At 38.9% G+C, this 18,161-nt stretch overlaps 1 protein-coding gene across 4 annotated transcripts in view; it reads right to left on the minus strand.

Annotated features, from left to right (window-relative positions):
• Positions 1-1,361: 1,361 nt before the first annotated feature.
• MLC1 (modulator of VRAC current 1) overlaps positions 1,362-18,161 on the minus strand; it is a 32,585-nt gene continuing 15,785 nt past the window's right edge. For all 4 annotated transcript variants that reach the window (XM_054022151.1, XM_054022133.1, XM_054022141.1 and 1 more), the window contains 7 exons: positions 11,927-12,028; positions 10,362-10,433; positions 9,763-9,879; positions 8,515-8,571; positions 7,301-7,423; positions 6,297-6,464; positions 1,362-1,975 (listed from right to left, as the gene is read on the minus strand). In XM_054022151.1, the coding sequence (XP_053878126.1) occupies positions 1,901-1,975; positions 6,297-6,464; positions 7,301-7,423; positions 8,515-8,571; positions 9,763-9,879; positions 10,362-10,433; positions 11,927-12,028 (714 nt within the window). In that variant the 3' untranslated portion in view covers positions 1,362-1,900. The remainder of the gene's footprint in view (positions 1,976-6,296; positions 6,465-7,300; positions 7,424-8,514; positions 8,572-9,762; positions 9,880-10,361; positions 10,434-11,926; positions 12,029-18,161) is intronic.

An 18,161-nucleotide genomic window follows, 5' to 3' on the forward strand; every position in this document is an offset into this window, starting at 1 on the left:
GCAGGTTTAAAACAAATAAAAGGAAGTTCTTCTTCACGCAGCACACAGTCAACTTGTGGAACTCCTTACCTGAGAAGGTTGTGAAGGCTAGGACTATAACAGAGTTTAAAAGAGAACTGGATAAATTCATGGTGGTTAAGTCCATTAATGGCTATTAGCCAGGACGGGTAAGGAATGGTGTCCCTAGCCTCTGTCTGTCAGAGGATGGAGATGGATGGCAGGAGAGAGATCACTTGATCATTGCCTGTTAGGTTCACTCCCTCTGGGGCACCTGGCATTGGCCACTGTCGGTAGACAGGATACTGGGCTAGATGGACCTTTGGTCTGACCTGGTACAGCCTTTCTTATGTTCTTATGTTCTTATGAAGGATGGGTATATCAAACTTTGAATGGTAACATCTAAGACAGAAAGCATCAGCTTTCAATATGGGTCCAAAAGTCTCTGGCAACCTCTGGTGAAGGATAGATTAGCTGGTCATAAACTGCTGCACCAAATACATCCATAATCTTAAGGGGATGGAGAGGGTATTTTTCCTTTTTTCCCAGTTGCATAAATGTTTTTAAAGTGGTTCTTGAAAACCATAAGAGCCTTTGCCATGTATTAAAAATGCAAAAATAAATGAAGCTCCCCAAAAGCAGAAAAGAAAAAGTCCTAATGTAGCTGCAGATCTCCACCCTCGTTATATGTATCCTGGCCCTTGGCTTATTCCTTTCTCCTCAAAAATCTGGGAAAAGAGAGATGGCTTGCAGTGTGCCCTTAACATCAACTGATTTGGATTATTTCGGACTAAAGGAGGGAATGAATTCCAAAGTCTAGGGCCCGTCATGGAAAATGCCCTGTCAGCAGGGAAAATGCCTCTCAAGCCAAAGGGTCTCCAGTTGTCATGGAAATGCTTGTGCTGTCACAAATCCATGTGACTTTGAGATAGATATATGAGAAAGTAGGAGGAATAGATAGGACTTTGAGGGATAAACACTTCATTTAAACATGATTTATTTTATAATTATCAAAGGTTGTTAGCAAAATAAAAATATGAAAAGGGAAAAAAAATCACTTTTAGGAAGGATACATTTTCATATGTGAAAGAGCAAACAGATTCCAGTGAAACAAGGCATTCAGCCCAGCAGTCATCCCACATAATATTACTTGTTTTGTTTTTTTCATTCTGATTAAGTTACAGGATGAGTCAATAGATTTATAGATTTTGTGCCAAGCACTTAGAGTTTCGTGACTTTTCAAGGCTGATAACAACTAAGGGTTGTTTCTCCTTTTTCACAGTCCATAAATTTGTTACAGAAAAATATTTTAAAGAATTGTACGTTTTCGTCTATGCAAACTGGACTTCAATCCACATCTAGACTCCTTGTGATAAAGACCTTTATTTTATACAAAGTATTGAGATGCAAAACACCTTTACAACTCCTACAAAAGTGAAGTATAAGCAAAATTATCAATTATGACCTGTACTCATAACTTTACAAAAGCATTTATCAGTTATATTGACTGCATAATTGCAGTTATATTAGCCTTTTGCAAACAAATGAGACCTACTGTGTATTGCCATATTTATTTAAAAAATCATATCTCCATTACCCATAAGTAATTTATGACCTTGTTTCCAAAGGGATCTTTTAAAGCAACAGAACACTAAACATTTAGATACTATCAGCAACCTAACATCAAATAATATTCTTACACAAAAGATAAAGTTGCATTAAGAAATTTCACCTATATATTTCAAATTTATTAGAAAGGTACAGTATTTAGCTTGAAAATAAATTTTGTTATTCCTTGGTCCCTACAGCTGGAGCTATAGCACTGTCTACAAACTGCTACGGTTAAGAAGCTTTAAATCTAACAGTTGATTTATTGTATTCTATTCTACTTGCTGAATCCACCTTACTGAGCCATCTGTACCACAACAGCTTTCCAGGCTTTGTCTTTGTCAAAATCCTTTATGGTATTATTGGAAACCTAGAGGCAAACAGGTTTCAAACAGTGTTTTAGTTAATGATTAAAGCAAGTAAATATGCAGGAGAACACAGAAATAAGATTGTGGGCTGATTTATTAAAACTTATCATAAATTTTTTTTCTATTTTGCATTTAATTAATGGCTTTCATCCTGAAGAATCCTAAAACACTTCAGAAATCATAACCATACAGCATCACTGAAGTGAAGCCACCCTAGGGTCAAGTGCATCAACTCACTGATGCACAACACATTGCCAAGAATGGCCAATATGGAAATTCTGGCTAAGGACACTGGGACAAATCCCTATTTTTACAGAAGTGCCATAGGATCTTTAATATCCATGCACACAGATTCATGGATTCCAAAGCCAGAAGGATCCATTGTGATATTTAATCTGACCTCATATAACATAGGCTGTAGAACTTACCCAGAATAATTTCTTTTGAACTTGAGTATATATTTTTAAAAAAATCCAATCTTGATTTAAAAATTGCCAGTGATGGAAATCCACCACAACCATTGGTAAATTGTTCCAATGGCTAATTACCCTCATTGTTAAATGTTTACATCTTATTTCCAGTCTGAATTTGTCTACCTTCAACTTTCGGCCATTGGATCCTGTTATACCTTTGTCTTCTAGATTGCAGAGCCCCTATCAAATATCAAATATTGATCCCCATGTAGGTACTTACAGACTGTTGTCAAGTCGCCACTTAAAACCTTTTTGTTAAGCTAATAGACTGAGCTATTTTAGTCTATCACTATAAGGCATGTTTGCTAATTCTTTAATCATTCTCATGGCTCTTCTTTGAACCCTCTCCAATTTATCAACATCCTTCCTGAATTTTGGACACCAGAACTGGACACAATATTCCAGCAGTGGTCACACCAGTGCTAAAAACAGAGGTAAAATAACCTCTCTACCTTTACTCAAGACTTCCCTGTTTATGATCATATTAGCCCTTTTGATCATATTAGCCTTTTTGGCCACAGCATTGCACTGGGTGCTCATGTTTAGCTGATTATTAACCATGACCCCCAAATCTTTTTCAGAGTCACTGCTTCCTAGGATAGAGTCCCCCGTCCTGTAAGTATGGTCTACATTCTTTGTTCCTAGATGTATACATTTACATTTAGCCGTATTAAAATACATATTGGTTGTATATGCCCAGTTTACCAAGCAATCCTGATTGCACTGTATCAGTGACCTGACCTTTTCATTATTCACCGCTCCCCCCAATTTCTGTGTTATCTGCAAACTTTATCAGTGATGATTTTATGTTTTCTTCCAGGTCATTATTAAAAATGTTAAATAAAGTAGGGCCAGGAGTCGATCCATGAAGGAACCCACTAGAAACACCAGCTCAGTGTTGATTCCCTGTTTACAATTACATTGAGATATATGTTAACCAGTTTTCAATCCATTTAATATGTGCCATAGTAATTTTTTATTATTTTAGTTTTTTAATCAAAATGTTATGTGGGTACCAAGTCAAATAATTTACAGAAGTCTAAGTATATTACATCAGCACTATTACCTTTATCAACCAAACTTGTCATCTCACAAAAAAAACATATCAAGTTAGTTTGACAGGATCTATTTGCCATAAACCTATGTTGATTGGCTTTAATTATACTACCCTCCTTTAATTCATAAAGTAGGACTTTGTTTTTTAAGATTTCAGCTGAAAACCCTACACAGAGAAGTAAACACTTTGAAGCAGGGCTTGTTCTGTGTTTGTACAGCACCTAGCACAACGGGGCCCTGATCCACGACTGAGGCTCTTAGGTGCTATTGCAATACAAATAATAATAACTATAAAAGACAACTCAGTTTTACCTCATTTGAAAAGATGATGAAGCTTACTCAGCCTGGCTGGGATTCAAATGTATTGTTCCAGGGAATTTAGGAATATTAATTCATATATATATAATATGATTATATGCTGTATTTTGAAAGTTTTGCAATATATATATATGTAGTTATTTTTGCAATAGATAATATAGATAGATACAACATTTTCAAAATAAAATCACTGAATAATCTGACATTTTAAAAATATCAATCAAAACAGGTTATAGGTATTATGAAAAGTTCTAAACATCTTCTGTCTTTAACATTTTTCTTAAAAAAAAAATTTTTTTTTCTAAAAAAGAATCAATAAGCACTTCAGTGCTGCCTCCTGTAGCTGGTATGGGGAACAAATCACAGCTTCAAAGCTGCCACATATACTAGGTAGGTAGACTGGGAAGTGGCAGTGTTCCACTGGACCAGAAGTGGGTGCTGCTGAGTGAAGTGTTAACAGCTATAAAAAAAAGAGCACAGTCCTTAGTGTTTGGAAGACCTGAATGGAGGTTGGACTTGGATAGAGACATTTTTAATTCCGATGGCTGTGCTTGTGTTTGTATCCAGGGAGGCTCCTCTCCAAGAGACCAAGCAGCAGTAACTTTAAATCAGTTCAGCCACGGTGAAACCTCTGTGTTGTTGACCACCTCAGAAGTTGCTTGTGAACTAGACATTCAGGAGTACTGCATGTGCTGAACACATGCTCCAAAATATGGAGTAAGATATCCACTGTATTAATTACTTAAAGCACACACAGTGGAGCCCAAGTCCCGGTCACATCATACTGAGGAGGACAAGAACATTGTCAAGAATTTAGTAGACTTGCTGGCTGCAGCTGAATAGGAGGTGCTCCCCTGGCTTCAGGACATGACCAGCTGTTAGCCATTGTCGAGCCTATCTTTGGGTGAAGGTCAGCTCTGGCAGGGGAAGGTGTTCACAAGGATTGCCCTTTAAGGGGAGTTAGATGCCCAGCCAACCTCAGCTGCAAGGAGGTGCTTGGGAGGTGGCAGTGCCCCTTCTACACTATCCTTCAGAGAATACCACATTAGAGGCTTCAGTAGGAACCTGCAGCATGTAATTAATAATAAAACATCTTTATTAATGAAATAGCTATTACTTATTTTATGCATAATGGGTCAGATCCCATTTATTCAGGAAAATATACCTCACTGAGCCAACAAAGTTATCAGATGAGGAGTTCAGCAGACCTTAGTCAAACTTCAGAGCTTGCAGAATCCAATGGGACTCATCATATTACACTCACCATATACATTTATTTGTTCTCCAAAAAGGCTTGTATGTATATAGTCCTTCTACACTAATTTTGTATTAGCACCAAATTCTCATAAATATATTGGCTCACTCTTAATTCTACTAAGTCCCGATATATTTCCATAATATTTTTTTCTGAATAGAAACAGCCAGCAAAAGAGGACATTTATCTGTTTCTTTTAAATTAGTTTAATTAATTTGCTTGTGAAAGGTGCCAAATGGACAAAATTGAAGATTACTGTACATTTCCCCAGAACTGATACAGGACTAGAAATGCAGTTCAAGATTCCTCACACTGTTTAATATCCTCAACCCTAACCTTGAGTGACCAGAGCGTAGATTTAGTCACAGCCTGATTTGATCCTTGGCTTCTTTGCTGATACTTCCAACAAGGGTGCCAGTAGGTGGGTTTTTGGTTGTTGGGTTTTTTTTGTTTGGTTTGGGGTTCTTTTGGCTGGCACACTTGTCTGCTAGGAACCTACCAAGGGTAGCAGTGGATTCTCCATCACTGGCAATCTTAAAATCAAGGTTGGATGTTTTTCTAAAAGATATTCTCTAATTGAAACACAGCTATCGGACTTGAAGTAGGAATTAACTCAGAGAAGTCCTGTGGCCTGTGTTATGCAGATCAGACTAGATGATCACAAAGGTCTTTTCTGGTCTTAAAATCTATGAAGGTCACACGGAAAATCTATGACCTAGGCAGGAATATATCCCCGATCTTGATCTTAGTAATGGGCTTCAATCTCAAGGCCTTTCTTCCTCTCAAGCAAACAGCTGGCCTTACCCACAGAAGAAATGTGCAGGACTGGTGGCTAGAAATAACAAGCATTTTACTTATAAACTGAACAGTTCATTCTGGAAGTAACTGAGAAACAATAAACCTGGAACCCAGCAAATCATTTTTACAGTCACGCTTCGTAAGTGTTATCACTCTTTAAGGGTTCCGTGTCCCATTACCAGTCTGTTATACACAGAATATCTCAAGTCAACTAAGAAAACTATTACTGTACTGAGTATCCTAATTTAACCAGGAAAATAAGTCATTCGGGGTGAAATTCAGCCTTAGCATGAATAAATACACCCCTTACATTTTTAAAGGGCAATTTTAGGTGATAATTGGGAATAAATTGCTCAAGTATTACAGAAAATCATTCACAAACTATAGATATTATAAAATTATAGTCAGATATTAGACGCTTACCTCCATTGTTCTGTACTCCTGTTTATTAATCTGTGGCATTGCCCAAGATGAATCATGCAGCTTCATTTTTGTCTTGTAACTTACACACTGGATGACAGTGCCAATGGTAAGCATTGCCTGAATTAACAGCATCAGCATCAGAAGTAACAGAAGTATATCGTAAGATTGCTAAAAATAAAAATGTATATAAGTTGTTAGGTATTTAACTATCATACCTGTCTTTTCTGCCTTCTCTCACTTCATATTTTCTGAAGTTCTCCCACAGTTTACATGTCTCAGTATGACACCTTACTTTTTCTCTAGCTGACTGATCAAACACTTTGTTGTTTTGGAAAACTAAACTGCATTGAAAAGTCTTGAACAGAGTTGGGTGAAATTTGTTAGTTTTAGTTTGGTGTAAATCATTCACTTTCTATTCACATATCTTTGAGTACCTGGGCATGAAGCCCTCAGGAAACTTGAGCTGGTGCAGAATGTAGTAGTACATTTCCTCAGCAACACAGGCTACTGGGATCTACAAACTCTATTAATTTTTCCCCAAACCAAGCTTTGAATGAACCCAAGTGTTTACAGGTGAACATTTAGCACTCTATTCCACTGTGCCACTTACTGGTAGGCATCCTAGGAAATGAGTTGAAAGTTTAGAACTTTGAAGTTTGTTAGCCACAATTTTATGAACACTTGCTGAGCTGTTATGGAAAAGTTCTATGGAATTTAAATAAAAAATAATTACCTTCTTATAGGTTATTTTTAACCATTCTATAGAATTTGATGGAGAACTATAACCCTGTTATAGTCTTCTATAGGATGGTTCAAAATAACTATAGAAAGGATAGTTTTAGGATGTTATATAAGTTTTTAGAGTAATTTCCAGAACATTTTAGTCATCCTCCGTAATACAGCTCTCTATATTCTTATGATACATAACTCATAATACTCTTTATTTACTCCATCTGAATTGCTAATTGATGGATGCTAATTTTTCAAAAGAGTAAAATACGTACTTTAACTCCTGGTGGATAATTTTTAAAGATGTCAATAACTCGCATGATACTGAAGGATAAGTATCCAGAAGCAGTGAACAACAATGGAGAAGTGACACTACTTATGGCAATCAGGACCTCAACCTAGTTAAAACAAGATATTAAACTTTAAATTAAGATGTTAAACTTGTGTTAAAGAAATAAAAATAAGAACAAATAACATTGGTTCTTGATTCCACTTCTGTCTGCAGCAAGTGTAATGGGAGTGTGTGGTAAAAATATATAGAAAGGGCCCAATCTGCAAGCCACCCATGCTCAGATCTCTCCTCTAAGTATGTACAGAAGCAGGAATTCAAATAAATGAATATTCACTATGGAGGCTAAATGCTACTAGCTAAGAACTCTATTGCTTTGTAGTACATTTAAACTCATTTCCATTCAGAGTTCAAGAGGGCTGTTGTATTGTTTTGTTTTGTTTTGAATATGTCTTTCAAGTACAGGCAGAGGAAACAAAAATGGATTAGGAGGGCTAGCATGGAAGGGACACTATTATTTTTTTCGTTTACATGAAACAGTGAGAATTACAGCCAAACATTATTACTGAGCTATCCCTCCCCCCCATGCGATCTATACATGCTAAATAACTAAACCAGCAGATTTTGGTGGTTTCAGGTTAGTTTCCTTATGACAATAATAGGCTGGTTTTCATTCAAAGATAATTCTGTAGGGTCAAATTCTGTTTCAATTACCGCCGTAGATCACTACTGTCTTAAGTGTGGCTGCATGGGTCTAACTGAGAACAGAATTTGGACTACTAGCTGTTTGGTGAGGCAGACCCATTTTGTGCCCCTGCTGACTCTCCTTACCATCTCTGTAGTAATGTCCACAACTTCCCCTGAAATATCCAGTACAAATAAATATTTTGTACATTTTAATCAATTAAAAATCTATTTTGTTTAATGCACTAATGGTATATCACATGAGGAAAGCCAACTGAACTCTATTTTAGTACAATTAACTTTATAAGTACAGAGCCAAGCACTCCATTAGCCTCCTTTCTAACAGTATTAATTGAGTATTCCAAGGACCCCTGACATCTATTTTGTTATATTTAGTATAGAACTTTTTATGGTCACTTTACCGTGAACATATATTAGTTGTATGATTATCACCAAAGGACTTTATTCATAATATTCCATTACAGCACAATATCTGAACATTGCACATATACTTACCAGACATTTACTTGGATATTCAGCAGCTACATGACTTGCAATGGCACTTGGAAAGCACTGAAAAGGACACCAAGACATTAGAAAACATTAAGAACTAGCTCCTCAGCTGGTGTAAATTGGCATAGCTTCATTGACTGCAGTGGAGCTACATTGATTTACACTAGCTGAGAATTGGGTCCTCAGTTTGCTCCAAATAATGTGAAATTTTGTTATAAAGTTATAATTTTGTATAACACTGTATAGGCAATATTTATGGTACACCTCTACCCTGATATAACGCTGTCCTTAGGAGCCAAAAAATTTTACCGTGTTGTAGGTGAAACCGCATTATATCGAACTTGCTTTGATCTGCCGGAGTGTGCAGCCCCCCCCCCGGAGCACTGCTTTACCGTGTTATATCCGAATTCATGTATATCGGGTCGTGTTATATCAGTGTAGAGGTGTACTAATTTAATGGGAAGAAAAATTACCTCAAAAACTTTATTGCCATTAATGGAGTGTTCTGTACTACTAAATCTATACCTATCAAGATGAGACTATTACCCACGTAGCCTAAGTCAGTAGGTCTTCGATGTGCTAACATCCTACTGAGCTTGAATTTAGCACGCTAAAGGATTCTGGGTGAATTCAGCCGGGGACTGGTGTCCCTCTCCATTTTGTGCTGAGGAGATTGCCAACCACCGGATCCATGTAAGCATGGACCCAGTGGCTTCTCCATTACCTGTCCCCTCAGTGGAATGGAGGCTTGCAGTTACCCCCTTATGAATCTTCTTCTCCTATCTGCAGCTCTCATTATGTTGTTATCATCATGAAGGGTTTTACACTGAGATGAATGTTCACCACCAATTATTAGCAGGTTCAAGTATGTAATTGGGACAGCCATTTAATCAAGATGATAGGCTGACAATGGCATCCTAAGGATTTCATTGTAGTGAAATTCAACCCAGATCTTAATTTTGCAAACCGAAAGATGGTATTTTAAAAACATAGACCTGTTTAGTAAAGAATAACCTATTTAATAGCCTTATTTTATTGCTGATTTCAATGGGAATTTTACCTAAGTAAGGCACTTACATTCTAATACAGTGTTGTAAATCAAAAAGCAGGCATGTTAGATAATCTAGCACAATCGTTAAAAAGCATTAATTTTTTGTAAGGCAGTGATTGAAAATTAATTTGAGAGCCAAATAAACATCAGGCTTAGAGAGACAATGTATAAAAAGCTACATTTAATAGTGTAGTACTTACAGCCACTAAGATCCAAAAGAATGTTACTGAAAGGTATGGACCTGAGACTAACACATCCATATTCAAAGCAATTATTCCACCAAATACTGCAGAAATTCCAATAATCACTTCAATTACCTGAAAAAATTAGAGCACCAAAATAATTAGCAATGAATTTGACTACGTTTTTACAGTCATTTCAGTTGTGTAGGTAGGATGTCTCATAGATGTTAATGGATGCATTTATGACATGAGAAATGTTTGAGGCCAATACTACACTCATGAAAGACTACAGCAAAGCTTCCATTAGTTAAAATGGGAGTAGGACTGAACCCATTCTACATGTTTACAATTTTATTCAGTGTTTTCAATCAAAAATAAATTCTCATGTCTGCAATTGTTTCTTATTTAATCATCAAGTAGACTTTTCCTTCCTGTTTAGGACAGTTGGAATTTATCTTGCAACATCCACGCGTATCTCATGTTCATGTTGCCATATTATAACAAGCCTGTTCCTGAAACTATTACACACAGAACTCTCACAGGCTTCAAAGGAGTTCAGTACATGAAAAGATGAGAGAATAAATTCATATATCGCAAGAAAACAAAGCTTTTCTTACTGAATAGGATTTCAGAATTCGAGTAGGAAAGCTGACATCATTCAAAACGCTGGTACTGTCATATACGGTACTCTAAAGGTAAAAAAGAAACATAATCTGAAAGAAGTATGCAGTTTAATAAGGGCCAGGTTGTGGCTTGACTCTACACAGTATAAGGGGCAGTCAGACGTATCCCCCCAATCACTTGTGAAGTCTGCCTACAGCTTGACTATAAGATTGTGGGGAAGAGCAGGTGTTGCATGCCCTGTTCCCAGGGAATGAGTAGAGCATTGGTTCCACCCCCTAACACACTGGCCATAGCAGATGATCAAAAGGGAAGTAAGGGTCAGCAGCAAATTTCCTCCCACTGGGAGCAAGGGAAGGAATCATAGCTCTCTGAATCACAATTGTTTTCTATAGGATCTCAGGAGACCCAAAAAGCACAAACTAGTCCAATGTAAGCATTGTTAATACAACATATTAAGTTTTATATGTGGACACAAAGCATTTTTTTCTCAGAGGGAGAAATTTTCTATATCCTTCACTGAACCATAAATATTTCATATTTTCCCCTACTTTGTATTCTCATCTTTGAGGCTCATATATTTCCATCATTACTAATGAAGGCCCTAAATTGTAATGGAATCCACTCAGAAAACATGAGGCCCCACTCCTTATCATATTAGGGCCAGAGTAAGCCACTCCTTCTCATGTAGTGCAGAACCTTCCTACACAAAGTAGTCCCAAAAGGTGGAAGAATCCAGCCCTTATACAGTTTCTGTTAAGTAATGGAAGACATTCATTCTCACTCATCCCATTTTCCCTCTGGAACTGAGTGTGCTGCCCTCACAGCAGTTTCAGCCTTTACTGGCATAGTTAGAGTGGAAATCAAGCCACAGTTTGCTACATAGCTTTGCATAGCAAACAGCATTACCACTGCATTACAAAATGGCATAGATACAGGGCCAGTTTCCCACAGTGCAGCCCATTTGCACTACTACAGTGTTGCAAAAGGGCCATAAACTTGTCAGATTCCCCAGATGAGGATTCTACCAGTGTGGGATAGCTATCTCTTATGCCAGCACCTCACCCACCGCAAGGAACACCTTATCTGCCCCCCATCTCCACCCCTGGATGTGACATCACAACAGGGATGGTTTAGTTGGGAATTGGTCCTGCTTTGAGCAGGGGGTTGGACTGGATGACTTCCTGAGGTCCCTTCCAGCCCTGATATTCTACAATTCTATGACTGTCACAAATGTTGCTCTTATGTGGCGTCTATGTTACTGTTACCAAGTAGACAATTCACAGTAGGGAAAGAGTTCCCAGGGGAAATATTGCTTTTAAGCGGCGGTTGTTCTTGCAAGGTGTTGCTGCAAACAAGTGTCTCCTGTACCTTGATTTCTCTTATTTATTGTTCTGAATCAATTACACAATTAAATATAAAATTATTATATAAAGATGAAGTCACTAGTACTTAGTCAACATAATGAAAGAAGGGGAGAAGTGACCTGTTTAAACACACATGCTTAAGAAAACAAACAAAAATTAAATTAACAAATTGTAGTTCTTAAGGGAAAACCTACTTTCTTCCTCCTACAGCAGTCTTCATTAGACCTAGCTGAAATGATCACAGTAGTTGCCATGAAGATTTCCAGCAGAATTAGCAGAATCAAGTTGAAATTTATCTGCCAACAGAATCCCATATCAAACTGCATTAAATAAGTAATATTAAAAAACGTAACTGTATCTATACAATTTTAGCAAACTGTTAATCCATGATTAATAAGTTCCTATTGTTCTTTCATGTCAGTCGTGCTTTCTAAATGATCAAAGTTATACCTTGTCTCGGACATATAGCTTGCATACCATGCTTCTTGAAGAAAATCAGAACAGGCAGATTTCAGAGGCCTTCTTTTGGGCACTGAAATTGATCTTCCTCACTGTGTCATGTTTAGGTCTAGGCATATTGTGATCCTTGACACATTTAGCTTCTAGAGAAAGTGGCAGCACAAAGAACAACAAAATAATAAAGATACTATTTGGCTGAAGTATCAACTTCAAATTTTAAAAGAGATATTTCTAAACTTTAGAAGAAATCCTCACTGAAACTACCACCTGCCTCTGTAAATGCTACATCTGGCTAGGGAGGGTTTCAAATCTTATAATGTTTTAGGAAAGGATTTTGGAACCACATGAATTCACTCCTCATGATCCTCCTCTGTGGCTGAGGAGCATGCAGTGCCACTTGGAGAAAGGGGGTAGGTAACAAACGTGACAAAGCCACCTTTGCACTTGACAGATCCTGGGCCAGTTATCCACAAGACTGTTGTCCCAGCATAAATCAGAGCTGCCTGAAGGTGTGTCTAACTTGTATTGGCTGCCAATGGTCCAAAAAGACTGATATCGCACCCAGAGAGTGCCAGGATGCAGGGAGATCCCAGTCACATACCCTTTTTCTTGGCCACACTTCTTATGTTAACAGCTGAGGAAGAATGTGGTAGTGCAGGCAAACTCTTTAGATATGTTTACACAGTAAAGACAAACCTGTGGCTGGCCCGTGCCAGCTGACTCGGGCTCGTGGAGTTCGGGCTGCGGGGCTGTTTCGTTGCTATGAAAACTTCCAGGCTCAGGCTGGAACCTGAGCTCTGGGATCCTCCAATCTCACAGGGTGCTAGACCCCAGGCTCCATCCCAAGCCCAGAAATCTACACAGCAATGAAATAGTCCTGCAGCCTGAACACTGCGAGCCCAAGTCAGCTAGCACAGGCCAGCCATGGCTGTCTAGTTTCTGTGTAGACATGCCCTTTGTCACCAGAAGATTCCCATTTGCTGGGGTGATCCACAAATGGCTGGCTATGCTAACTCCAGGGCTATTTTGCACTGGGGAAGCACCACAAAGCAGCCACAGCACAGCCTGGGATTGGCCCACATACGGTATTTATTTTAACATTTACAACATTTTTTTAAAAGTTATCTGTGAAGATGAGTAACATTGCTGAAGAATAACAAAGGCCCTCCACAGATGGTGTTGCTTTAAGTCATAAAGTGCTTTGAATTAAACAGAGATTTAATATTTATGAGTCCAATATCCTCCAAATTATTAGCAATAAACCCATGTCAGACCTAATGACTAATAGTTCCCTGTGCGGTTTCCATGAGCCATATAATGAATCATCAGAGAGATATTATAATGGTTATGAAATGGGCAAGTAGAGAGGCTAGAATAAACTATTTGTCTCACCTACGGAAGTCTCTTTGCACTACATAGCCAGTGCAAAGCAGCCGTTAAGGTGGCATAGCTGGCCTTGAGAGGATCACTCCAGTGTAAGGAGATCCTCCAGTAGTATAGAACCACCCTAGCAACCATAGATCAGCCTGGTGCACAGCCAGTCCAGGATCAGAGAAGCACAAAAATCCACACCTACAGCTGAGAATCTGGGCCACAGAATCAATATGCAATTTATCTGTTTTCAGATGTCTTGGAAAAGTATGACAAATCAGCCAAAGATATCTTGTGATTGTCTATAGAATTTGGCAAATAGGAAATTACATTTGTTTGGGTTATAAATTTACCTCTCTCTAACTTCTACATGTTTCTAAATTTCTAACACTATACCCAAATTCCACCCTCCCCCCTCACCATACACACACACACTGTGTTTTAATCTGCACTGAAGTCTCTGAGGTGGCAGTATGGTTGAGTGGATAGAGCACTAGCCTGAGGGATGTGGGCTCAATTCTGAGCTCTACCACTGACCTGTTGGTTGACCGTGGATAATTCACTCCCCCTTTCTGTGCCTCAGTTTTCCCTTCTGTAAAATGGGGATTATGACACCTCCTTTGTAAAGTGCTTTTAGATATACTGATGAAAAGCACTATATAAGAGCTAAGTATTATTACTATGATCAAAATACTTTAATCTCACTACAGTTGGCAGTACATAATAGTATGGTAATGCAAATTACCATGCAACTTGGAAAAAAATGGTTACGTACCTGTACAGTAACTTTTGTTCTTCTAAATGTTTTGTGCACATATAAATTCTACTGCAGGTGTATGTGCACCCAACGCACTCGAGTCAGAGACTTGCCAGCAGAACAACTAAATTGTGCATGTGCTTTTGTTCTCCTCATGCACTGAGTCTAGGGCATAAAAGGGGCTTGTCTACCACCTCCGTCTCCATTTTTTCTCACCGCTGTGTGTCTAGTGTCTGCAGTAGTAGGAAAGATGGGAGGGTCATGGAATGTATATGTGCACAACACATCTTGAAGAACAACAGTAACTGTACAAGCAAGTAACCTTTTCCCTCTATGGAATGATTGGACATATATATTTTCCACTGCAGGTGACTCATCAGCAGTTCCCTTCCAGGTGGTGGGACTTTGGGTCATCTGCACAGAGACACTAGCACGAACTTGACAAAGTTGGCATTGTCATGAGAGGCTTGAGCAATGGCGAAATGTCTGGAAAAGGTATGTACAGATGACCACGTTGCTGCTCTGCAGATATCTGTTATCAGAGTGTTGCTGAGAAAAACTGATGACGTGGACTAAGCCCTGGTGGAGTGAGACATAATGCTTGGTGGAGGAGAGACTTTAGAAAGATCATAGCAGAGTTTAATGCAGTCATAAATCCAGTCGGAAATATGCTGAATTGACACTAGATGGCCTTTACTCCCTTCGCAGACACTACAAAGAGCCAGGGAGATTCTCTAAAGCAGTGTTTCTCAAGCTTTTTGATAACAAAGACTGGCTTGCTGCCTTCTGAAACTGTCAGGGAGATCTCAGGGACTGGCACAAGTTCAAGGACTGGTCATTGAGAAACACTGCTCTAAACATAGTGTGATCTAGATAGAATGCCAAAGCTATGCAAATATCTAAGGTGTGGAGTCTTTCTTTGGCTTTGGAAGAGTGGTATAGGCACCGACTCCGTGTGTGCTCTGGAGCTCAGGAACCCATGGAAAAAAAATTGTGGGTGTTCAACACCCAGGAACCAGAGCTTGAGTGTCAAATGTGATGAATTCTGTGCTGCTAACAACTTCTGCCTTTGGAGCAGGGAGTTTGTTTATAAACAGAGGTAGGGTGATTAAGATACAAAAGGCTTGTCATTAAATTACATTAAGGATCATTAGATGATCCTGAAAGCATTGCCAGTCACTCCAGTTAAAAGACAGGAAATAAAGGGCAGGAATAAATGCTCCATTTTCAGAATGGAGAGAAGTAAATAGTGGTGTCCCCCGAGGGGCTTGTACTGGTCTGGGACCAGTGCTGTTCAACATATTCATAAATGATCTGCAAAAAGGTGGCAAAGTTTGCAGACCATACAAAATTACTCAAGATACTTAAGTCCAGAACAGACTGCAAAGAATTACAAAGAGATCTCACAAAACTGGGTGACTTGGCAACAAAATGGCAGATGAAATTCAATGTTAAATCCAAAGTAATGCACATGGCAATATATAATCCCAACTATACATAAAAAATGATGGTGCCTAAATTAGCTGTTACCCATCAAGAAAGAGATCTTGGAGATATTTGCAGTACTCTGGAAGCACTATGTTTCCAGAGTACTGCAAATTCATAAGGATCCTCTCACTGTGCCTTTATCATCCTGAACTCATTCTCCAGCTTCAGAAGACTTAAAAATTATCTCCAGTCATCAATGAGAGAGTCGCAACTGAATAATGTAGCTGTCCTTAACGTGCATCAAGACAATACCAGGGAACTAGCAGTAAATAAGATAGCTGACAGTTTTATCCAGAAATCTACAGTGAGACATGATGTATTTAAACTGGGACATTAGTGAAGACAGCTTGTAGGTGATTGGAATGATTTTAATATACTGTAATTCATGATAATGTAATTAAGTACTTCATAACAACTGAATCATTATTAAAATAGTAAAGATACCAATGATAGATACATTTATTAACTAGAATATGAAAGAAGTATATAAATATACTGAAAATAGCCTCCTCCCAAAACTAGCAGAGTGCCCCCCCCCCCCCCCCCGCAACACACGCTCCCCTTTAAAAGCACCCACCGGCAAAAACAAAAGTTAGCACCTATGAAGAGTGGGGTTTTGTGAAAAACAACGGATAGCGTAATTCAGGTGGAAAACTGATACCACATTTGGCATGAATTTAGGGTGTGGCCTAAGGGAAACTTTGTCTTCATGAAAGACTGAAAGGAGGGTCAGCTAGAAGAGCCTGAACGTTCTGAAACTCGCCTTGAAGAAGTGGTTACCACCAGAAATGCCATCTTCATAGACAATAAAAATAGTGAGATTGTCACTAGAGGGTCCCAGAGGATTAAGGTCCCATGAAGGTACAGGGTCAGACACAAGCAGGTAGGCATTGACTAGACACTTGAGAAATCTTGAAACCAAAGGCCGAGAGAAAATAGAAAACCCATCAACTGGTGTGTGAACTGCAGATATGGAAGCCAGGTGGACCCTCATGGAACTAAATGAAAGGCAGATGATTTCAGGAGTAATGGGTAGTCAGTAGAAGTCTAACCTCTGTGATGGGGAGATAAACATTAAGATCGCACTGTGGCACTCTGCACCTCATAGCAGCTCCCTGGAACCTCCATATTCACTACTGTCATTTTGTATAAAGTATGCCTTGTGTGGTATCATTTTAAAAGTCTTGATCTGTTGAACATTAATATCCTGTGCTACCATTGTATGAGAAGTTATGAAGTTTTGCTATGTGTGTGTTACTGAAATATGTTGTGAGGTTGGGAAAACCCACAACCAGCCTTTCAGGTACAACTATGGAGTAGCCAGAAGGGCTGATGGCCCATTAAAGGAAATCCACTCCCGATGCCATCCCAGAAGACTTCTCAGAGACAACACACAGACAATGGAGACTGCTTGACCAATACAGACTGCCTGATCCCCGCATCAAAATATCTTTCCAGAAAGCTGGAAGAAACTATAAAAGAGGGGAAGTGACATTATGACTTGGCCTCACTCACCCCACACTCAACATCTGGAAACACATCTGGAGAACAAAGACTTTGAACTGGGGAGGCTGGTCTCAAGCTAGAAAAGCATCCCAGCCTGTGTATTGAGGAACCATACCATCCTTCAAGATGAGACACTGTTTGATTCAAATCATGTTTAGTGTGTAGAACTCAGACTGCGAATTTATTTTTGTTTCTTAAGTAACCAACTTTGATCTCTATGCTTGCTACTTATAATCACTTAAAATCTATCTTTCCGTAGTTAATAAATCTGTTTTATATTTTACCTAAAACAATGTGTTTTGGTTGAAGTGCTTGGGAAATCTCAGCTCAGTTTACAAAGGCTAGTGTGTGTCCTCTCCACATTGAGGGAGGGGCGGACTGGGTAATGAACTTACACTGGTCAGGCTTCTGACCAGGGCAAGACAGTACAGTTCTGGAGTGCAAGGCTGGGGAGCTGGGAGGAATTGGCTGGAGCCTCTCTATTGTTGGTTCATGAGTGGCTGGGGAAAGCATTCATGTAACTCAGTTGGGTGTAGCCCTGCCTGTGGATATCTGTGTAAGTACAGTACCTGCCAAAGGTTTGTGGATTAACAACAGCATCACAGCATGAGACGGATACCCTAGGTTGGTTAGACAGAGGGCTCAAGAGTCCAACAGTCCAGGTTTCACCCCAGAAACCCCATCACATGCACCCAGACTGAAAATCTCTTTCACTTTCCTGTAGTGGCTCTACTGGAAATCTTTTCTGCTGCTCACTAAAATAGCTTGGACATCTCAGAAGCACAATCTCTCATGAGTATGCAACCAGTGATTAGCTATACCATGAGGTGAAGAGACTGCAAGTTGGA

Source organism: Malaclemys terrapin, chromosome 1 (assembly GCF_027887155.1).
Source record: "Malaclemys terrapin pileata isolate rMalTer1 chromosome 1, rMalTer1.hap1, whole genome shotgun sequence".
Classification (NCBI taxonomy): Eukaryota; Metazoa; Chordata; order Testudines; family Emydidae; genus Malaclemys; species Malaclemys terrapin.